The sequence below is a fragment of the Thamnophis elegans genome, chromosome 7 (genome assembly GCF_009769535.1).
Source record: "Thamnophis elegans isolate rThaEle1 chromosome 7, rThaEle1.pri, whole genome shotgun sequence".
Taxonomy (NCBI): domain Eukaryota; kingdom Metazoa; phylum Chordata; class Lepidosauria; order Squamata; family Colubridae; genus Thamnophis; species Thamnophis elegans.
The window spans coordinates 70583236-70607644 of NC_045547.1; the positions used below are offsets into that span (position 1 = coordinate 70583236).

The 24409-nt window shown below is 40.5% G+C and overlaps 1 protein-coding gene across 4 annotated transcripts in view; it reads right to left on the bottom strand.

Moving 5' to 3' along the window:
- Positions 1-21780: 21780 nt before the first annotated feature.
- Positions 21781-24409, bottom strand: part of CPNE8 (copine 8) — a 61006-nt gene continuing 58377 nt past the window's right edge. For all 4 annotated transcript variants that reach the window (XM_032220862.1, XM_032220863.1, XM_032220864.1 and 1 more), the window contains one exon: positions 21781-23888. In XM_032220862.1, coding sequence (XP_032076753.1) covers positions 23700-23888 — 189 coding nt within the window. In that variant the 3' untranslated portion in view covers positions 21781-23699. The remainder of the gene's footprint in view (positions 23889-24409) is intronic.

Here is a 24409-nt window from a genome sequence, read left to right on the forward strand (position 1 = left end):
GGATTTGGAGGCTTAATTTTTCCTCTCTCTGGAAATCCATTCCTACTCCCACACCATTTAAAGGGCCTTCATCCCAATCGCTAAAAGTCTGTAGAGATAAAAGTCTGTAGAGTGAAAAACAAGGAAGTCTCCCAAAAAATCACCTTTGGGACTTCACTCCCGTAATTCACAACAATCTCAACTGGTGGGCACCAGTCTGGAGGTATCTGGAGAATGGGAAGAGTTCTTTTAAAAGTCACACTAGTTGCAATATTATTTTTAATCACGCAAGGCGATTGCATTTTAGTTGTATCATGTCTGTGGGTGGCACTTTCATGTAAATCTCGAGCAGCAGACCTGCAATTAACTTGTGTGATTCCGCTGGTGTAAGAGAGGGGCTAATAGCTGCTTGAAGAGCTGATAGGGGAGCAGGGGGGGGGGAGACTCTAAAGCAGCATTGAAGTGAATATGTAGAGAGGAAAATGTTCCTTGCTACGGAATTGTAACGAGTTCCCCTTTCACAGGCCTTTATGTGTGTTTCTGTCCCTCCATGGTGTTCATCCCAATATTTAATGCAAATGAAGCCTTGTTTTCATGTTACACTGAGTACTGTTCCTGAAAGAAACACCTTCGTTTTATGCAACAACCGTAGCTGTCAAGTGAATTGAAAAGAAATCATAGCACTCAACGGATCTAAAATCAAGGTTTTGCAATGAAAATGTATTGATGAAAGAAATGTCCTTCTGGGTTCGGCTCCAAGTGGGGAAAAAGACACTGGAGACATGGAGGCTGCTTGGAAAGATGGTTTATTGTTGGACAGGGCCACATGGCTTGAGCCCTGACCAGAAAAGGTGATCACATGCTTCGATGTAGGTGGAGAAGAAGAGAAGGGCTGAGGGAGGGGCTTGCTAGGCTTTTTATACCCTGTTTAGTCCCACCTCTCTGTTTCCTGTTCCTGTGTAAGAAATGTATTCTGATTGGTTGTCAGACTCCCATGGGGCCATGCAGGGGGCTACTCTCTAGGCTGTGATGAGTTCTCAGATGCCTTGGGGTCAGTTGAGTATATTATCATGCCTTTCTGTAGCTGCTGGTGAAGTCTTTATTATGTAAAGTGGGCTAGCCTTGCCATCTCAATGGCCCATTAACAGTGGGAATGGGCAGGAAGCTACAGGCAACTATTCTGTCTTTTAAAACATGTTTCTTTCTTTTCACATCCAGAGAAATATTCTGCCTTTTCAATATTTCCTAGGATATTTCATTTTTCTGGGAGAGGGCTGGATGATAACTTCCCACACTGGAGAGGCAGTTTCTGTAAGCAAAGCAATAAAGGTTAGGCTAGAAACAACACCAGAATGTTTCCTTCCTGCCTTCCTTACAGGATTAGCCCTTTAAAGTGGAAAAAAAGAAAATGAGATTTCTTCCAACAACCGGTTCTCAGAATTGCTTAGAAAGTTGACAACCAGTTCTCCCAAATAGGTGCGAACCAGCTGAATCCCACCACTGAACGGTCTGTTATAAAGATGTATTGTGATTGGATGATTTTAGGATGATTTAATGAAATATTATCATATAATCCTATTCTAGATTTTGAATATTATATATAAAAGGATGTAAAAACAATTATAGTCAAATTAAGGTTGAGATATAATAATTGTGACATACATGAATATAGGTGAATTTAAAATATGCGATTTGATATGAAAAGCAGGTGGTGACTATGGAAGAGATGCATGAAAATACTGTAACCAACTGACGCACTTTCTACAATTTGAAATGGAAGATATGTGTGTGTGTGTGTGTGTGTGTGTGTGTGTGTGTGTGTGTGTGTTTGTCCTTGTTTAAAAACAAATAAAAATAGTTTTTTAAAAAAGAGAGAGGTTTGAAAGGGTCATTTAGGGTTGACTCTCTGATGGGGTTTACACATTGCATTGATCCATATTTGCATAATCATAGTTTATTGTTCTGTCCTGTTCATGGTGACAATCTCATTAAAATAAGCAAGAGAATGGTGAGAGAACACCTGTCCTCTCCAGATGAATTCAAACAACTGGGACTTTAGGGATTACATCCCAGAGTTGGGATGTAGTTGAGCTGGCAGATGTGATCTTGGAAACATCGAACCCTATCTTCCAAAGATCCTGGAGCACCAGGAAACTATGAGAGGACTGGGAAAGAGCAGCTATAGTTCCCATCTTCAAAAAAAGGGGGAAAAACAGACCCAGGAAACTACAGTCCAATTAGGTTCATATCAATACCTGGGAAGATCCTGGAAATGATACTCAAAAAACAGTTCTGTGAACAACTAGAAGCAAGAAAAGTTATAAGCAGAAGCCAATACAGATTTGTCCAAAACAGATCATGCCAAACAAATCTTATTTCATTTTTTGACATAGTGACTAAATTAGTTCAGTGAAATGCTGTGGACATAGCATACTTGGATGACAGTAAGGCATCTGACAAAGTAGACCACAACCTACTTCTTGATAAGCTAAAAAATTGAGGGGTAGACAGCAACACCACCAGATGGATTTGTAATTGGCTGGCAAACTGTACTCAACATGTAGTCCTTAATGGTAGTATATCTACATGGAGGGAAGTAAGCAGAGGGGTACCCCCAAGGTTCTGTTTTAGTCCTAGTATTCTTCAATATCTTCATAAACAATCTAGGTGAGAGAATAGAAGGGGAACTCATCAAATTTGCAAGTGACACTAAGCTGTCAGGAATAACTAATACCCCCCAAAATAGGCTCAAGATCCAGAATGACCTTAAACACTGGGCCTATCCAACAAAATGAAATTCAATGGACAAAAAATAAGGCTCTACACTTAGGCAAGACAAACCAAATCTACAAGTTCAGATTAGGTAAATCTTGGCTCAATAGTAGTAAGTGCGAGAGGGGTCTTGGAGTCCTAGTGGACAATCACTTAAATAGGAGACAGCAGAGTGTGGCAGCCACCAAGAAAGCCAGCACAATCCTAAGCTGCATTAACAGAAGGATAGACTCAAGACCACGTGAAGTATTAGTAGTGCTTTATAAAGCCTTAGTAAGAGCACACTTAGAATACTGCATCCAGTTTTGGTCACCATATTATAAAAAAGAGGTTGAGACTCTGGAAAGATTGCAGAAAAAAGCAACAAAGAAGGTGTGAGGGCTGAAGGCTAAAACATATGAAGAGCAGTTGTAGGATTTGGGTTTGTCTAGTCTAGTGAAAAAAAAGGTCTAGGAGTGATGTTATAGCGTGACCCGACAAATGCGCGATAGACATTTGCGTGCCAACAAAATAGTGCCGATTAAAACGCGACATCAAAAAGGCGCCGACAAATTTGCGATGATAAAATCGCGACGACAAAAGCGCGATGATGACAACCGCATTTTAAAAGTAGTAGAAGTTTGAAAACAGCACACCATTTAAATAGCAGTAGAAATTTATGTCAGTAAATAATTTAAAAACTGAGCAGTAAAAATTTATTATGTCACTAGATAATTTAAAAACTCAGCAGTAAAAATTTATTATGTCACTAAAAAATTTAAATCAATTTAGATGTCAATATTATGACATATGGCACGCAGATAGTCCGTACGATCATATGTAGGAAGAATTGCAGCAAGACGTCTTGATAGAGCGTTCCACTATGTTAAAGGCCCAGCCCGCGATTTTGTTGTCGCGCATTTGTCGGCATGCTATTGTCGAAAACCGAGTAGCGATTTTGACGGCGCTCATTTGTCCATCGCGGTTTTGTCGGCGTGCATATGTCTATCGTGCATTTGTCGGTGAACCATGTTATAGCACTTTTCCAGTATTTGAGGGGCCGCCACAAAGGCGGGGGGGGGGGGGGGGTGTCAACTTATTTTTCAAAGCACCAGAAGGCAAGTCAAGAAATAATGGATGAAACTACTCAAGGAGAGAAGCAACCGAGAACTAAGGGGAAATTTTCTAACAGTGAGAACAATTAACCATTGGAATAGCTTGCCTTCAGAAGTTGTGGATGATGCATTAATAAGGCTCTTAATAAGAGACTGGACAATGACTGGTCTGGAATGGTATAGGATCTCCTGCTTGATCAGGGGGTTGGACTAGAAGACCTCCAAGTTGCGTATTGAAAAAGGTGAAACTTCAACTGCATTTAATGACCTACTTTGGAGGTTTATACATACAAATATTTTCATTGTCAAAGAAATAAAATCTTGTCTCTTTTAATCTCATGATTAAAAGTGACCAAGTAATTGAGTCTTGGTGTGGTTTATATTAATGTTTTAAAAAGTCTTGATTGAACTCCTTTTATTAAAAGAAAATTGTATCTTGCTGCTGTAGTTGAATGTTCAAAATTCATAGTTCCCCATAATATATTTACAGCAATCATTTGTAATATGTTTATGCAAAGAAGAAACAAAAACAAGGTCATACCCCCTAACCATCACATTCAAAATATTTAATTCTGCCTTATTTTTAATAAATAATTACCCTTTGGCCACAGAAAATAATATTCATCAGCCTTTTTATTATTTGGTAGCATACCAAACCATAAATGCAAAGTGAGCACATTTTTTAAAGCACGATTATAAATCCAGAATAAATCCCAACACTGCTAGTTCCTACCCAACCCATCGCACCCACAGTAATTAAGCATTTTAGTCATTGGTTCTATATTTAAGATTTTACATCCTAGTTGTAATTATGTGAGTTGTTTTTAAATGGTCATGTCATACCTCTCTAGTACAGATATATTTTTATTGAGGCAGATTAGTCATATATATGTACACGTTGTTTAGCGATAATTCCATTGTCCTTTTTATCAAGTTGTCAGTGTTGTAATGCAGTTGTGTATGGAAATCCATTTCCATCTACTCAGCCCTTCATTTTATTTGATCAGTTTGCATAACTGATCTTTCAAAAATGTCTCAGGATGGCATAAAGTTAAAGCAACAGACCACATCCACTGAAGGAAAACCAAAAATAAGATAATCATATAGGATGGGGTCAGAAATGTTTCTGATTCAATGGTCAGCGGGAAAAGGAGATCGTTAAGACCTTATAAAATACAAGCCATTCTCTATTCTGCTTTAAGGAAGACATAAAGCAGACCTGTCAAACTGGATGCGTCACGCACAGGCCACGCCCACCCCAGTTCCGCAAAGGCAAAGAATGTTGTGATACGTCATGATGCGTTATGTGACATGATCGAGTTTGATACCCATGGTATAAAGGCAACAAAGAATCCATCATTTCACAGATATTTTCTTACCAGATTCCTCAATAGCAATAGCACTTAGAGTTACAGACCGTTCAGTGGTGGGATTCAGCTGGTTCGCACCTATTTGGGAGAACTGGTTGTCAACTTTCTAAGCAATTCCGAGAACCGGTTGTTGGAAGAAATCTCATTTTGTTTCTTTCCACTTTAAAGGGCTAATCCTGTAAGGAAGGCAGGAAGGAAACATTCTGGTGTTGTTTCTAGCCTAACCTTTATTGCCCTGCTTACAGAAACTGCCTCTCCGGTTAACCCTTATTACATTATAACAGTTAAGGTGAAGTGCTCATCAACGTGAATGACGTTGAGTTGGCCATGCCCACCCAGTCACATGACCACCGAGCCACACCTACCCAGCTGGTCATTAGGGCAGAGAACCGGTTGTTAAATTATTTGAATCCCACCATTGAGATCACTCCACAGCGCTTTACGGTACTCTCTAAGTCTCCCTAAGCTAATAAACAAAAGACATGATAGCATTGTCATTTGTGGTTTAGAGTTCAGAAGGAAATGAAGTTGAAAAGCAATTATGAAATTATAATAAATTATTTAAAAAATGAAAAACAAAACAAAACCATGAATTAAAAGATGACCCAAAAAGAACGCTGGGCCAGATCCAACCGCTGAGCTACCAGTCTGCTAGTGTTTTTTATCGGCAAAAGCTTTGAAAAAGTTAAACCTGTCCAATCAAGCAGAAGAGGAAGCCTCACTTCCTTCTTTCACTTAGTGGCCTGAACTTTTGGCCTTCCATTTGAATTAGCCACGTCTTTATCCATTATCATGAGCTATTTTTTGAACCTGATTGCAGATATAATTGAGCCGTGATATTTATATGTCTAGAGTACATTAGATTTTTTCCCCTCTTGTTCTAGGCAGCTGACCTTTTCTTCATGGAAACAGCTTCATTTTCATCATGTTAACCTCTGTGTCACTTATGATGGTTTACAATAGGAAACAAGGTAGAAGAAGTAAATAAATACGAGGGAAAGGTAGTCAAAAATTCAAAGGAGCAATCTGCAATAATTAACAACTCTGAGATGAGCTTAGTTTCTGGGAATTTGATAGGAAAATCTGTGGATTTTTTTTTTCCTGGGAAGAATATAGAGGGGGCTTGCCACTGTAACCTGGGATTCCCTGGAGAATTCTGGAGAAACTAATACCTCCTTCATACAGAATTATCACTAGAGGATAATATTTAATTACCACTTAATTGTTAATCATGATTATTTGGCCAATCTATTTTAAATGTTAAAATTTAAAATCAGTGGTTCATCTGGAGGAAGGCAGTTGTACCTGATTTATGCCATTCTGAATTTGCATTTAATTAAGGGAGTGGCGGTGGGTTTTTTTTTTGTTCAGCACTTTTGATCATCACATCATTTTGTTCATTAATTTAGTTTAATTCAAGACAACAGAATCAAATCCGTACTGTTTTCCTCTTTTGTCAAAAAGAGGGAAACAGTAAGGATCTGATTTTGCTGTCTTAAATTAACCTAAATGAGATTAACGTGCCTATTAATCTATTAATCAATGAAGAGAGAGCTAGCTTAGTCAACGGTTAAGGCAAACTAGAAATTTTTGCTGTTGTTAGTTGCAAAGTTGGGTCCGACCCATTGGAACCCCAGGGACAACTTTCCTCCAGTCCTTCCTGTCCTCTTCCATCCTCTGAAGTCCATTTAAGCTCATGCCTATTGCTTCAGTGACTCCAACCAGCCACCTCATTCTCTCTTGCCTAAGGTGACCAGATTTTCAGATTGGAAAAGAGGGACACCCTTGACCGGGGGGGGGGGGGGGGGGGGGGGCTTGATTAAAAAAAATTTTTTTTGTCAAAAGGTCACCCCAGGACACTGAAACCAGCATAAATACAAATCTGTTGCCAAACAAAATTTTGATCACGTGACCATGAGGATTCTGCAACGGTCGCTAAGTGTGAAAAATGGTCGCAACGGTCGCTAAGTGTGAAAAATGGTCATCAGTCACTTTTTTCAATGCCATTGTAACTTTGGTCACTAAATGTTTTCCCCCTCCTCGAGACTCCTCACTTAGCGACCATCAGAAATACGAATCTGTTGCCAAACATCAACATTTTGATCGCGTAACCATGAGGATGCCACAACGGTCGCTAAGTGTGAAAATGGTCGCTAAGTGTGAAAAATGGTCATCAGTCACTTTTTTCAATGCCATTGTATCTTCCTGATTATTAAAAGTGCAAATTCACTCAGTGTCAATCATGACTCCTGAGTCCATTTCAAAGTATTGTGCATAGAAATTTTTAAAATGGCTTGTTTCAATTTATTTTGGATAGAATCTTTTTTTAAATAGTCTAAGACAATTTAAAAAAAGAATCAACACAGAATACCACTATTTTAAAAAATCATATGCACAATAAATAAAATATTATTTTAAAATACATTGAGCCTATACTCCTTACAGTAAATGACTCATCTGGAAACAAGCCAATAGCAGTTTTGTGCTTTAAAATTTACAGATTTTCCAAAATCAGCTTAAAGTCCAAATATTTAAAGACCACCCCCCTCAAAGCTATCTTACCAGAGCTTTAAATATCTTCTGGGGAGGCCCTGCTAGTAATCCCATTCATGACAAAGGTAGGGCTTTCTCAGGAGGAAGGTCTCAGCTTGTGCCCATCCTTTGGAAACCTCCTCCAGAGCAGGGAGCCCTAACCTGCTGTCCATTCAGGAAGGCTGTACAAATTATTCTGTCTTCTAGAATCTAGAGCCATTGGGATTTAATATGGTTTTATCACTGGATTTTCTTTTTATTGTTTTTGTGGAATTGTTACAATGATTTTATAATAATATAATTTTATTTGGCATTTTTGTTGCTGTAAACTGCTGAAAGCCCCTGATAGAATACAAATTATTTAATAATAAATTAGGAAATGTGTAGCTGTTTTCTACACATTGGTTTGTTTGAACAGCTGAAATCAAGCCTGTTCACCCAAGGCAATTCTAGAGTAACATGTGCTTCAGGACAACCTCCCTCTTAGACTGCTTTTTAAAAATGAATTATGCCTTGCTTTTCTATATTATCTTCACTGACACTGTTAGTTTTATTGTTTTCTTGAAGAGATATTTTATTATTCTTTTGTAAATCCTTTTGGATTTTTTCATGAAGAATTCCAGTATAAAAATAAAAAAACAACACCATAGAGTAAGCTATCTTTTTCAAATACACTTGCAGTGGCAACCTATTACATATTACCTGGCAAAAGAAATCAGTGTTTCTTAAAATCTCTCCTTGGAGTCCAGAGGGTCAGACCCAATCAAGGGTACTCAAAATTCAAATTTGCCAGCCTATGTTGAAATCCCATCAAACAATTGTGAGAATCCACAGTAGCAGTGAATACTTAGATTTCAATATTTAATGCAATACATATTGATAAATATAACCCATACAAACAAATACCATTTTGGGATCCTGAGAGAAAATTTTTAAAACAAAGACAGTAATATAGATTCAGGCGGCTAACACATACAACTGTAATGTTTTGAACATATTTTTCTCTCTACACTATACAGCCTTCTGATGCATGAAATGAAACTCTTACTCTTAACTCTATAGGCACACAATCTTTCCAGTAGTTCACATACTAGTTGGTAACATCTTAATTTGAGGCTTGATTGGAACATTATACAGTTATTGAAAGACAGTAAAATGGACATCAACAATCTCACATCCTGCTCAAAGTTGTGACAGCAAGTTTAAATTTTTGACCTTAACTATCAAGAAAAAAAACAATTTTAAAACTGGCATGTCAGTGACTTCTTAAAAGTCAGGATGCCTGGTCAAGATTAAATTGCAGGTAGATTTCTTATCACTTTCTAAAAAGATAAAAATTCAGAACATAACAAATAAAAGGTTGTGAATTTCACAGATGAGACAGAAAACCACAAATGGGCAAATATGACCTACAAAGGCATGAATCTCCCATATTATGGGAATCCCATAAACCCTGCAGATGTTCATAATGAAATTATATTTAACTATTTGGGACAGAAAGACAACACAGACTATTTTTTTTAAAAATTCACCAATATCACACCATAAGATTCTTTATCTTTTCTTTGCAACAATTCCTAATGGCACAAGAAATCTCCATCAATATCTATCCCCAAGAAGAAAACTCTTCTTTAACAGCAAAATAATGTAGAAAAATTACAAACAATAACTCTTTTCAGCTTTATGCACTACCCCAGTAAACACAAATGTTTGATCAGAAAAAATATGTCCAAGATAGGAGCAATAAGCTATACACCATGATTTAGGAGTTTGATTTTTTTCAAAAATAAATGCTAAAATACTAAACTGTATATATGCACTTTTAGGTAAATAGTGTTCTGTATACCCTCTCGGAGGCAGCGATGGATCCCAATCACGAACGGACGCCGCCAGCAGATAACTTCCACGCGATTCAGGGGCTTTTGCCAGGCGGCGGGACCCCCGAAAGCGAGAGGAAATTGTCTGCGGGCAGCTGGCAGCGCCCCAACCTCTCCTCCTGCCGCGCGGATCCATTTTGATTCACGAACGGATTCCGTGGCGGTTCAGGGGCTTATGCCGGGCGGCGGGACCCCCGGAAGTGAGAGAGGAAGTTCCGGAAGCGAGAGGCTGCCCCGGCGATCAATCCCAATCACGAACGGACGCCGCCCGCAGATAACTTTCCATAACTTTCCGGGCGGCGGGACCCCCGCACGACGTTCTGTGCGGGCGGCAGCCACTGCGCCCATGCTCTCGGAAGCGGCGATCCCATTCACGAAGAGGCAGCTCCTCGTGGGCGCAGCACCTGCCGCCCGCACAGAGTGAATTTAATTGGGATCGCCTGCGGCCGCGAGGACCCCTGCACAAATGGACTCCTCGCGGCCGCAGGCGATCCCAATTCACTCAGCCGGGGTGGGCAATTTCTGCACGAACGGACTACTCCTCGCGGCCGCAGGAGGACAGGGAGGAGGAGGGGGCAGCCGAGCCGCCCGCACAGAGTGAATTCAATTGGGATCGCCTGCGGCCGCGAGGACTCCTGCACAAACAGAGTATTCCTCGCGGCCGCAGGCGATCCCAATTCACTCAGCCAGGGCGGGCAATTTCTGCACGAATTGCCCGCCCTGGCTGAGTGAATTGGGATCGCCTGCGGCCATGAGGAATAGTCCGTTCGTGCAGAAATTGCCCGCCCCGGCTGAGTGAATTCAATTGGGATCGCCTGCGGCCGCGAGGACTCCTCACAGCCGCAGGCGATCCCAATTCACTCAGCCGGGGCGGGCAATCAATTTCTGCACGAACGGACTACTCCTCGCGGCCGCAGGAGGACAGGGAGGAGGAGGGGGCAGCCGCCTGCACGCGGTTCAGGGGCTTCTGCCGGGCGGCGGGAGCCCCTGAACCGGCCGCGGGCGGCTGCAGCTGCCCCCACCCTCTCCTCCTGCCGCGGCGAGCGGAAAATTCGATTAGAATTAGATTACTCACCAGTCAGGGCAGCTGCAACCTCTTTCGTCTTTTGTAGAAAGGAAATGGAAACTCGCGCAAGCGTGCTGAAAATTTCCCATCCCAGCCAGCTCACTGATTGGCTGGAGTCCAGGCCAATCCAATCAGTGAGCGGGAGGCTGGGCTGGCTTAAATTTGTAGGTAGTAGGTAAAAGGCTAAAAGCACGCTTTTTTTGGCGCTCGCAGCTCCCGCCCATCAGCTGCTAGCTTGCTGGGCTGGCTCATCTGGTAGGATAGAGAACAGAACGATGAGCCAGCCCAGCAAGCTAGCAGCTGATGGGCGGGAGCTGCGAGCGCCAAAAAAAGCGTGCCTTTTAAAAAGGCGGGCGGGACGCGGGAAAGTGCATTGGAAAGCGGGTGTGTCCCGCCAAAAGCGGGACGTCTGGTCACCTTACTCTTGCCCCTTCTTTTGCCCTCAATCGTTCCCAGCATGAGGCTCTTCTCCTGTGAGTCCTTCCTTCTCATTAGGTGGCCAAAGTAATTGAGTTTCATCTTCAGGATCTGGTCTTCTAAAGAGCAGTCAGGGCTGATCTCCTCTAGGACTGACCAGTTTGATCGCCTTGCAATCCAAGGGATTTACAGGAATCTTCTCCAGCACCTGAGTTCAAAGGCCTCAATTCTTTGGCGCTCAGCCTTTCTTATGGTCCAGCTTTCATAGACATACATTGCAACTGGGAAAACCATAGCCTTGGCTATACACACTTTTGTTGGCAGGGTCATATTTCTGCTTTTTAGTATGCTGTTATTTAGTATAATCAGAATTGTCATAATCACCAATGGCCCAAAAAGCTCTTCTATAACAAGTTAGGTTCCTGATTAACCCAAATGGTGTCACATTTCTATTAAGCACATGCAAACTAGTTTTTCGTTACCTCAGCAAAATATTCACTCTGAGGCAAAATCCCCAAAGAAGCAGATCATGGGAATAGGAACAACCTAAACATTTAGTTACCTGACGCAGTAGACCAAGTGCCTGTTTCTTGAAGTCAACTGGAGTCTCTGTGCAAAAATAAAAACTAAAAAAACCAACCAGTGACTTATTCTTATAATAACAATAAAAATAATTTGCAACCAAACATTTGTTGTTCTTTCCTAATGTCAGAATTAGCTGCTTGAGGCAATTGACTTATTCTGCTTAACGGCAAAGTCTTCTTGTTGTGAATTCCCAATTTGTCTTCTTAACTACTGTTGGAAACAGACTTTTTGAATGAAATGGACCTTTGGTCCAATTATGCATGCAAGTCACTTTGCAAATTTTCTGGGTGAGTTTTGAACAAGAGCCACAGCTGAAGAAAGCAGTTAATCGGGGAACAAACAGTACAGGGCATTCTGCTGCAGCTGGACTATTTTCTATGTTCTTGGCATGTTGGTTCTTCAGGCTGGTTTAGCTATGAGTAAAACAGCAAGAAACCAAGTCATTTTGATTTGATGGTGGGGTTTTCTAAAGAGGTAAATCTGGGCCAAATCTCTGGGCTTCCATTTCACTTAGTTGATCTCTTCTCTTAGTTGATCTCTTCTGTATACATGGTATATTTGAGAGGTGGCTCAAGGGACACAGTGGCTCAGTGGCTAAGACACTGAGCTTGTCAATCAGAAAGGTTGGCAGTTCGGTGGTTCAAATCCCTAGCACCGCGTAATGGAGTGAGCTCCCATTACTTATCCCAGCTTCTGCCAACCTAGCAGTTCGAAAGCATGTAAAAATGCAAGTAGAAAAATAGGAACCACCTTTGTTGGGAAGGTTACAGCATTCCATGTGCCTTCGGCATTTAGTCATGCTGGCCACATGACCACGGAGACGTCTTCGGATAGCACTGGCTCTTCGGCTTTGAATTGGAGATGAGCACAGCCCCTTAGAGTTGGGAACGATTAGCACATATGTCAGGGGAATCTTTATCTTTACCTTATACATTCTACACTATAGATTTCAACTGCAGCTTGTTCATTATCCTGCTGGGTTTGCCTTTAAGTACTGTCAATTATACTAAAGTTTTTTTTCCTCCCCAAGACCAAGAGGTGTTTATTTAAAAAAAAAAGTTTCTTATTTTTCCCTTTCAAATTCCTTCATAGATATAGATTCTTATAATTGCTATTTAACATTTGTCTGTCCATCATTAGTCTCTGTACTCATTTTTACACACACATGTATATAATACAGTTTGGGTCACTTTCTTGCCACCCCATTCCTCCATTTTATTTTGCAAGAACCTTACTCCTTCCATCTTCTCAACCTCCCTTCTCTGCCTTCTTCTTTCCTCCTCTCCTTCCTCCTTTCTTCTTCCCCTCTCTTTCCCCTCTCCTCCTCCCTTCTCTTTCTTACCCTCTCTCCTACTCTTAATTCCCCACCCTTACTTTCTCTGTTTTACCCTTTCTTCTTTTCCCTCCTCATCCCCCCCTCCTTTCTGTTGTTGCCCTTACTTATTTATTTTCTCTGATGGATTCGACTGAGAGGTATTTGTGCATGTGTTCATGTGTGCAGGTTGGAGAGAGGAAGGGAGTCATTGTTTTCCTCTACTTCTTAGAAGAGATTGTCCACAGGATGAATAGAGTTCTTTATGTAATGATTTGAGCACTGCGGGGCGGAGAAATAGAATGCTAAGGCCAAAAGAGAATACGTATCAATGCCTTTGTTTGGCATTCACAGCCCACACAGACAAGCTGTGACATACAGATCTGCTAGGCTTCTTTTTCAGTGGGATGACTAAAGGCCTTTGAGGCTGACCCAACCTCCAGAGCCACAGGGGGTGCCCAGATCACAGTGATGCAACCGTGTCACTATAATAAGAGTGCAGCGCAGCAGAAGAAATGGCAAGAAGGAGCATTTCCTTTTTCAGCCTTCGACGAGGGATTGTGGAGGAGAAGGTTCATCTGTAATGTGACTCACCTTGCTTGATCCTTTTCCCCCCACCCTCAAAATGGCCACTTCTTATTCAAATAAAGCAGCAGATAGGGAAAATCAAATGAACTTGATGGGAAATGCTTGACTCCTTGCAAGTGTTTGATTTTGAAGGCAAAACTATCATCATGAATCAGACTGTTCAGAGGTTGAAATATTTTCCACATACCATTGGTGGGTTACAACCGGTATGCCCCAGTACGGGCATACCGGTGCCTGCCGGGAGCATCAGGTACCGTTCTGGTACGGTGCTCCAGAGGGCCCACCTGCCTGCCCGCACTCCTTACCGGTATTTGAGGTTTTCGGGGCTTCCGCGCATGGAGCACATGGCACATGTACGACACTCCACCGAGCAGCTGGAGCATCGTGGAGGCGTCACAGAGCAACGCGGGCCGTAAGTACACATGTGCATGCTACACGCGTTCATGTGGTGGACACCAGGCCCCGTTACACCATACCAATTGCAACGGGATCCGAAACCCACCACTGCCACATACCCAGTAAAATAGACTCTATAAAATCATTTAAGGCCATCACTTTCAAAGCAGGGGTGAATTCTGGCAGGCACTGCTGCCGGTTTGCTTGTGGGCACGCTGGGCGCTCATGCATAGTACAATGGGGTTGAGGTTGAGGTTTGTTTTATTTATATGCCGCCCTATTCCCAAAAGGGATTCAGGGCAGCAAACAACTCAAGTGGGAAAGGGAACACACAAATACAAGACAAACAATGAAAATTGTTCTGCGCATGCGCAGAAGCAAAAAATAAGATGCCGGCGCCTACGGTGCTGCCCAGATAACCGGTTTGGGAGGTGTGGCAAGCCTGGGTTGCTACCGGTTCCAAACCACTGCAGGTTTGGCCGAACGAATCCGAACAAGTCGGAACCTACCACTGCTTCAAAGGAAGGAGAAAAACATTCTTTTTCTTTTCTTTTAAATAAATAGCAATAGCAATAGCAGTTAGACTTATATACCGCTTCATAGGGCTTTCAGCCCTCTCTAAGCGGTTTACAGAGTCAGCATATCGCCCCCACAGTCTGGGTCCTCATTTCACCCACCTCGGAAGGATGGAAGGCTGAGTCAACCTTGAGCCGGTGAGATTTGAACCGCCGAACTGCAGTTAGCAGTCAGCTGAAGTGGCCTGCAGTACTGCACCCTAACCACTGTGCCACCTCGGCTCTTAGATGCAGCAATGGCAGGAGCCTTTAATAAAAGAAAAGGTAACTGAAAATCTGTGGTCATGTATGAAAATGAAAAGGCATTGCCTCCAATGTATTTATTTTATCTTGTAAGAAAGTGTGGAGTCTGTACTTGGAATGGAAAGCTCGAATCTCTGCAAATGTTCATTTACTTATTTATTTATACTTCTAAACCATCCATTTCCCTCGAAGACTTGAAAGATCACGTCAAGCATCCCTCATGACTGTTGGTGGAGATGTAGTTCAGAAACCTTTGAGGGCAAAAAGTTCCTCGACCTTCCTTGGGCTCCATCTTTAAGACTGTTATTTAAAGAAAATAAATGACTGCTGACATTTAAAGAAAAACTATTTACTGATCTTTGAGGTCTGGAAAATTGCCATACATTGTTCTGAGAAAGGAATGGAAAGCTGGAGATTCTCTAAATACACACTGATCAAATATTAACATACTCTAGAGTGGTGGGATCATAAGCACCTATAAAGTACCTGAACATTTTTTGACCCCAAATAAAAATCTCTTTATTTGTATTTGTTTTTATTAGTTTGTCAAACATATACAAGATAGCAGGTATAGTTATAAACATGGATATGAACGAAAGAAATGAATACAAATAAATGGGGACAGTGGGACAGGGATGGTAGGCACGCTGGTGCACTTATGCACGCCCCCTTTGTAATATTTGTCAATACTTCACTAAACAATGACATGGAGCAGTTACAAATCTGGAGAAGAAAAATGCTACTTCCTGCATTGGCAAAAAGGGCTAAAAATAAGAAGAGCTCATTATATGTTTACATGCCTATGCAGCTAAACATGGTAACTCTCTTCTTCCTTTCCAATAGACTCATCCCTCTTACTTATGTTGAAACCACTAGTACCATGATGGCAAACCTATGGCACGTGTGCCAGAGGTGGCACCAGAGTCCTCTCTGTGGGCACATGTGCTGTTGCCCGCTGCTCATCTGGTTTAAAAAAACAGGCTGTTGGGGCTGTTTTCAGGCCTTTTTTGGCCTGTTTTTCAGACTGTTTTCAGGCTGAAAAACACCCCCCAAATGGCCTGAAAACAGACTGAAAATCAGTCTGAAAACAGTCCCAAAGCCAGGGGTGGGTTCCTGCCAGTTCTAACCTCTTCTATAGAAGAGGTTCCACAAATCTACAGTGCTGTTTAGAACTGGTTCCAGCTCCCTCCCCCTGCCCATCTGCACATCATCAAGATGAAGAGTGAGAGGAGGAATTCTGGGAGTTGAAGTCCACAAGTCTTAAAGCTGTCAAGTTTGAACACCCCTGGGGTTTTTTTTCCCAAAGGGTTAGGGGTGCAAGGTCTTGTAACTTGACAGCTTTAAGACTTGCGTGCTTCAAATGCCAGAGTTTCTGAGCCAACATTTTGGTTGCTAAGAAAGAGCATTGTTAAGTGAGTTTCACCACATTTTACAAGTTGGCCATGCCCACCCAGTCACATGGCCGGCAAGCCACTCCCACCCGGTCACATGGCCAGCAAGCTACTCCCGCCTGGTCACATGGCCAGCAAGCCACTCCTACTGGGTCACATGGCCAGCAAGCCACTCCCACAAAGCAGGCCACATTCACAGAAGAGGTTCTAAAAAAATTTGAAACCCACCATTGCCCAAAACCCATCTGAAAACAACCCGAAAAACGGCCAAAAAACAGGCATGCATGCATCAGCCAGTTGGTCTTCAACTTTTGGCGCTCGGGCACACGCACATGCACACACATGCATGCACGTTCTGGTTTGGGCACTCGGTGCCGAAAAGGTTCACCATCCCTGCACTAGTATATTGTTAGTTGCAAAAATAAGTAGTGGTTTGCTGGTGGTTTTGGCTCCATAGGCATAACACAGTTCTTCTCCTATTCTGAGCTGATAATTAGTGGGCAATGTCAAAACTCACACATCAAGCTTTGAAACGAAACCCATCCATCTGTTGATGTTTACTTTCTGAAAGCAATCTTTTTTCTAGAAAATACTCAACTGTCAGAATTTAGAAACCATTATAGACATACTGTATGAAGATTGGTGCAAAGAGAATAATCAGCAAAAGAACAGGCTTTAGGAATGGCATTACAATTTCACAAATTCTGCTGTTAAAATCCCATACAGAACATGTCAAATGCTTCCCAGTTATTTCAAACTATTCTATTATTATAGCAAATGTGGAAGAAAGGGAGGGAGAAAGGAAGGTCATATGCAGAGTTCAGCTTAACTTTCTCACTTACTGGAATTTAATAGTGAAACCCTTTTTTCTTATAGAAGTTGTACGAAGTATAATAAACAGCGTATCAAACCTCAAGTAAGTGCTCAGGACACAGAATTTAAATTATAGGAAGGCAAATTTTGATTTATTTAGGGGAGAAAATCCTTTCTAATTGAAAGTGGAACCACTTACATGGGGAGGTGAAGAGTTCTATTTTGCTAAATAGCAATAGCACTTAGACTTATATACCACTTTACAGTGCTTTACAGCCCTGTAAATGCAGCATTTCGGCTGGGGAATTCTGAGAACTGAAGTTCACACAACCTAAAGTTGCCAAGATTGAGAAACAGAAATTTAGTAACCCTCTGCTTCTTCTAACTCTATGGTTCTATCTCCTACACACGGAATCTCCACTCAGCAGTAGAATAGAATAGCTTGGAAGTCTTCTAGTCCAACCCCCTGCCTAAGTAGGAAACCCTATACCACTTCAGCAAATGGTTATCCAATATCTTTTTAAAAGCTTCCAGTCTTGGAGCATTCACAACTTCTGGAGGCAAGCTGTTCCATTGGTTAACTGTTCTGTCAGGAAATTTCTCCTGAGTTCTAAGTTGCTTCTCTCCTTGATTAGTTTCCACCCATTGCTTCTTGTTCTAACCTCAGGTGCTTTGGAGAATAGCTTGACTCCCTCTTTGTGGCAACCCCTGAGATATTGGAAGACTGCTATCATGTCTCCCCTAGTCTTTCTTTTCGTTAAACTAGACATACCCAGTTCCTGCAACCGTTCTTCATATGTTTTAGCCTCCAGTCCCCTAATCATCTTTGTTGCTCTTCTCTGCACTCTTTCTAGAGTCTCCACATCTTTTTTACATCGTGGCGACCAAAACTGAATGCAGTATTCCAAGTGTGGCCTTAGCAAGGCATTATAAAGTGGTATTGATTCATTTTCCATATTCCACAGATCATTGCTTGAAGCCATCCTCTAAGGGACATTAAGTTCCATCTTTTTAATTTGCTTTCTATGCAGGCATTAGAATTGAATTGGCCTTCCAGGAAAAAGGGGATTGCTCTTTTCTGGAACAGCACCTATTCTTCTTCCTTCTCCTTTGAACCGGCAAAGAAGGCCACAAAAGGCCAACTTTTTCAAACGTTGGGTCAATTCTTTTAGTCTTCATTGTTTAGCACCATCCATTTGAGGCTTCTGCCATTCCGTGGAATTGTCCCCTCCCCTCCCTTCCCCAAGTGTGGCAGGTAGCCTAGTCAGAATTTTAACCCTGAGCAAGTTATGGTCACATTTGTATCATTCCTCTTGAATAAATACACAATTTATTTGTGGATTTATTTCAGTTTTCATAGTTCCCAGAAGGAAAAGACTCTGGGGAGGTTACAACGTATAAACAAATTTAAAACAATGATAACGTTATCAACGTTGAATGCAAATAACAAACTTGGGTTGAAGGCTTGGTGAAATTAAACTGTCTCCAATGATCTTCTAAAGGCCATGGGGGGGAGGGGAGGGATATGCACTTATTACCTGGTGTCTTCAAATGCCACAGGAAAACAGGAAAAAGGAGCCTTCTCAAATGTCAGTACTATTTATTTATTTAGTTACAGCATTTATATTCTCAAAACTGAAGGCAGTTCACCAGGGAAGGAGGGTGTGTGACTTCCCTTATTTCACTCTCTTGGAGGGAAGGTGGGCTGAGAATGAATGGCCCTTAATTGTTCCTAGAGTCCCTGGGTCAACCACAGTAGAATAATCTTTTATTTTAAACTGATACTCTTTGGATGTATTAGATTACGTTTCCCAGAATCCTCAACCAAAGAACACTTAGCAGCGACATACCAAAACCTAAGGAAGCAGAAAAATATTAACCATGGAAAGAACATTGCTGGATGTAATTTACAGCATAAATTTACAATGTTTTGCTTTTCACCGGAATCATCCAGAAATCTCCAAGACACACTTAAGCATATAATGGTCATTATGGCTAATCACCATCAACTGACTTTTGAGCCGTGAAAATGCCTGTTTTTTAAAAAAAATACCTTTCTGGTAACAGTTATCATACGTGATGCTTGCCCTATGTAATGAAGGCAATGTAAATGCTTTGCAAGATATATCAAGAGAAAGATCTAGGAAACTGCCAATTTCGCACCACAATCAGAGCACAATTTGAGTCTCTAGAGTTGTTAGAAGAGTTATATAAGTTCCCTATAAGCACTTTTGCACCAAAGTGGTAGTGTTTGCTGCTAGTTTGGGATGGAAAGTACATGAATCCTGCAGCTTAAATCCTATAACAGAATTTCTATTTCTCAAACCATAGGTGTTGTGGCCTGCTAGCGGCCAGTAGAGGAGGTTGGGGAGGAACATGGGCCAGTGGTCTGTGTCGGAGGCAGAGATGGGGCCAAGGCTGTCCAACAGTTATCAGCTCCCTTCAGAGTTGAGATCAGTGGGGCAGAACAGCTGGAGCCTGTTCCTGATGTGCACATGCACAGAGCTGCCAGGAGAAGGTAACAGCTAAGGAACAAGGGATGATTCGGAAGTAAAGGCACAGATGGAGGGTGAATGGTGCCTCCCATAGGGAATAAAGAGGAGCAAAAGGGGAGTGGAGTTTGCAGGAGTCAATTGGTTTGTTCATGCCAATTATTTTCTTGTCCAGCATTGCCTATGGAAGATATTGGCAGCTCTCCAAGCCTGATAAGGTCTGTGGTTGTAAATTCACCCTTGAAAGACTGTTTGCCGGGACTTTGCTGGATGTGCATGAGAGGAATTCACATTAGCTTAATAAAAAGGGGTTTTGTTGGGACAAGGAGTCTGTTCCGTGATTTTGTGAAGCCTAGGTCAGAACAATAGGAAAAGTGACCCCTTCCATGTGTGAGAAATAGTCTTGCTCATTTTGCATAACTCCCTACTTACCTTTCCTCCTCCTCAAATGTTAAGTGGAACATCCGGTTTCCATAAAACTACACTTGACTTCAACTGTTGGCATTTATCCTTAGGGCCAAGAACCATTATGTGGTTGACAGCAGTTTTCTACATGGTAGATCAGCATTAACCATAGACTCTTAGAGGAGTCATCCTGATTCAAGGTATATGAATCGAGTAATATCCATTCAGGTGGCCCAAAGCCATGTACATAACTCACAATTTATCATTCTGATTTATTGTGACATAACTGTTGCAACAGAATTTTTAAGTATCTTTGGGAAGTTTTATTTCAGGAAAACACTCAGGGCGGCAATAAAAATCAATGCTGCTCAAGCATTCATGGAATTTGGGAAGGGAGATACGTAGCTGATCCTTTCTTTTGGAGGAATATGTCAATGTTCAATATTAATCTACATTCTGTAAGTCATCAAGTCTTCTCTCAAATAATTTAATTGCCATTGTCAGTGAGAGACTTTCTGTTTTTAGGATTCTGAAGATGATTCTTATCTTGTTCTTAAAATAAACCTTTTTTTTTTTTAAAAAAAAAAGCAAGGAGAAACATGCTATTATTTTTCTATCACAGACTAGAAAAATGACTCAGCTCTCCGAACTCCTGGAAATTTTGTCTAGCTGGGGGATTTCTCATCAGCTAGTTGTCAACTGTCATGGCATTCAGCACAGCTAAATGCTAGACATAGTTAGCAAAGATGGGAGTATGACTTGTTCCCAGGTGTAGAGTGTTTTCGGAAATCTAAGCGAGTATTTCTTTTGAATTCCATTTTCTTTCACATGAGCAAGAGAGTGGAGGGCAGGGCTGACCGAGCACGGATCCCCCTGAATGACATACTGGCAGCTGAGAAGCACCAGAAGAGAGGCAATCAGGGACAAACACCCACGGTGAGTCAACTGGGGTGGGGTGAAGTGGCCACAGCCAATTGTCCCATTCAGCCCTGAAACATCTTATACTTCCCTTAATAACATTTACATTTGTTTAATAAATACACTGGAGACAGCAGGGAAGGCTGTTTGTTAATTGAGGCAGTTCATTTGTTTGTCCCAAACTCCGACCCCAATTAACAGGATCCCTTACAGTCATGACTTGAGGTCTACCTGCAATAGAATTAGTAATGGATGTAATCCATCTGGTCCTGGTGAATTGAACTCATCTAGGGTGGACAGATGTTCTCCTACTGTTTTGTTGTCTATTTTAATTTGTATTCCTAATCTTACACTTCTGTTTGTGGTCGATTGGGCTATTTTTTTTCCTTTTGTGTGAAGACAGATACAAAGAGCAGCTCTGCTTTCTCCCTGCGACCTGTCACTTCCTGGTTATCTTCTCCCATTAACCAAAATTTTTGCTGTTTTGTTCCCCTCCTTATAGTCTTGTCATGTCTTTCATTTCAAGTTCTAGAGTAAGATTTTCTGTTTGGGTCATATATACTTACCACTGAGAATCTATCAAATAAGGGAATTAAAAAGCATTTCATTTTACTTGTTATATCTCTTATAATCTGCTGCCCAGAAAAAGACATCTTACAATAATTTTAAATTTGGTCAAGAAGTGATAAAAATGAGCAACATTTCATATTAGTGCTTTTCAAACTGCATTCTGGAAATTGGCAATGTCTTAAAGTTGCCAAGTTTGAAAAAAAATGGTTTAGATTAACTGGATACAAGATTTCACAAGAAATTAGATGCAACTTAAAGCAAGGAAGCTTTTATAAGATCAATTTTGAAATAATTAATTATTCAAAGCGTAAGGAATAAATGAGAATTTTTGCAGCTTTTATTTTATATTAACATTCAGCTCACCAGAGAAAAAAATTCTAATGGACACATTCAGAAATTGCCTTTTTTATTTCAATATAACACAACTGTAAAACAGAAAAAAATAGAATCTAAAGAAACTGTTTTGGAAAATTTTTTAACAATAAGCAATAAGGAAACATTACTGCATTAGTTGTTATTTGGCAAATGTAAATAAGAGAAATATTTAGTTCTTAAGTGTTTGGCAACTTTCTTTTTTAAAAAAACAACAACCATATTTTTTCACTGTTTGGTTTAATCAAATAAGTTATGAAGTGTTTCAAAATTCTGAATATACCTATCTAAATAGTATCAAATTGTATCTAGGTTGGCAATTTCAATTTTTGAAGTAGAAGTTATTATCTGTAGTATTATTTAAAATATTTTGAATAATTTAATTGTTCTTCATACTATTCAGAGAAGCATTTTCCAATAAGGTAGTACTTTAAGGACCTTTAATATACTGTATTTTAAAATGTAAGATTTTGTATTACATAGGATTATGTACTATTGATGCTATATGTATTTGCTTTTCCAGAAGAAATCCCTTTCATGCTTTAAAAACGCACCTTAATTTCATATTATTCAGTGTAACATATATGGTAAGAATAGTACCATATGGAAAGAAAGTACCAAACAGTTATGTGTCCAAAAAGAGCGTTACACATTACAAGGCAATTACAGAGTTTTGACAGAAAAGTAAAAGGCAATTCACAATCATTTCCAAGATATCTGTGAGATTTAAGGCCATTTGTTCTACTGTAAAATTTTGACACAAATACCCAGAAAAATGTGAATTTCTTGTAAAAACTGTACATGCAAAAACACTGGATAATTGAGATAAGAACAGGCATATCATAAAACACTTGAGTAGTTCTATACACAAAGTTGTGCACAAAACAATACAGTTGTGCAGTTTTAATCAAGTTAAATAAGATTCACGATTTATGTGCCCTCCATGGCAATATGACTGTGTCTCAGCCAACTCAAAATCAGCCGCCCCGCTCCCCTTTTTGAATAGCCAATCTAGACAAACTTCATAGCAACTGTCAATCATAGTAAGATATTCACCTTCAGAAAGCAATATAACGCCAAAGGTGTACTGTTATTCAATGCAAGATACTGTACTTTACAGATTTCACACCTTACATGAGGAAACACAGGGCTTAAAAGTTCTTAGAAGTGCATGATACTGTTGTTATCATTTATTATGCCAGCATAATCAATCTTAAAAAAATGTAAACACAAGTTATTTCAGGATTGGAGTATCTTGCAAAAATATGTTTTCTTACACTATTCACATCTTGGAAGCTTATTCTCAGATATATCAGGTTGATACTTTACTGAGTTTTTAGTGAGGTGTTTCCATTATTGAGACCTATGAATGCATTTGTCCCCACTTTCTATTCTTAGCTTTGCACCTAATTCGTCTGGACAATCATTCAAAGAGATATTGCTTCTCTTGTGGATTTTTACTATTGCAAGATAGAAGACAAATGTTTAAGAATAACTATAAAAAGTAGTTAAATTTCAAAAGTAGTAACATGTAAACAGTGATACAGAGGATTTGCATTCAATATATATACACATACATATACATATTAGGTCAGAAAGACAAAGACTTTTGAATAGAACCCGTGGTCTTGTGCTTTCTTCACCCCTCATCCCACCCCCATATTAACAAGTATTTTCTGTTAGAAACAGTAACACTTAGAAACAACTTCACCATTTTGCTTCTTGTAAATAAAAGCTGTTCAGTTGCACGTGCAACAAGTTTGAACATTTTGGTATATGAAATTAACTTATTTCTTTCTTTTCCCAAGCCCACTAGAAAATTCTACATACTGCATACAAAGAGCTTGCTGGCTCTTAAAAGTGCATCACTGTACTGGAACTCTTTCTTGGCAGCACTGTATAATTTTGAAAAGTATTCAATATTCAAAGTGCTCATATCTGAGTCTGCACCACGTGATTAGGTGGCGTATACGGAGGTGGTGCCGGAGATGGCTTGATTCCTCTGACCCTCATGTACGAAAGAAACTGGTCTGGGATCTCAGCTAAGACATCTCTTGCAAGTCGGGCCATACTTAATATGTGGTTTCCAGATCTGTCAATGTAATCCCGAAATGGTACAAACTGAAATGAAAGGGGGGGGGGAGTTTAAGTGTTGCTTTTGTGGTGTCTTACAGAATGAAATCTAAAACAGGAAATAAAATACTTGGAGATAAATGCAGGAAAAAGCAACAAGAAACAAATAAAAATAATAATAATCAAAACCACAACCGTAATGTCTAAAAGACAATTCGGGAAAAGTTACTTCTCACCAAAGATCTGATCAAATGCACACACAAAAATACCACCAGCAGCAAAACAATGTGGATCACAGATTTCACATGATACCATAAAATAACCCAGCCTTGTTTCTCTACTTATCATGCTCACTTATCTGATTATGGAGCCCAAAAAATAGCAATAGCAATAGCAGTTAGACTTATATACCGCTTCATAGGGCTTTCAGCCCTCTCTAAGCGGTTTACAGAGTCAGCATATTGCCCCCAACAACAAGCCGGGTCCTCATTTTACCCACCTCGAAAGGATGGAAGGCTGAGTCAACCCTGAGCCAGTGAGGTTTGAACAGCCAAACTGCAGAACTGCAG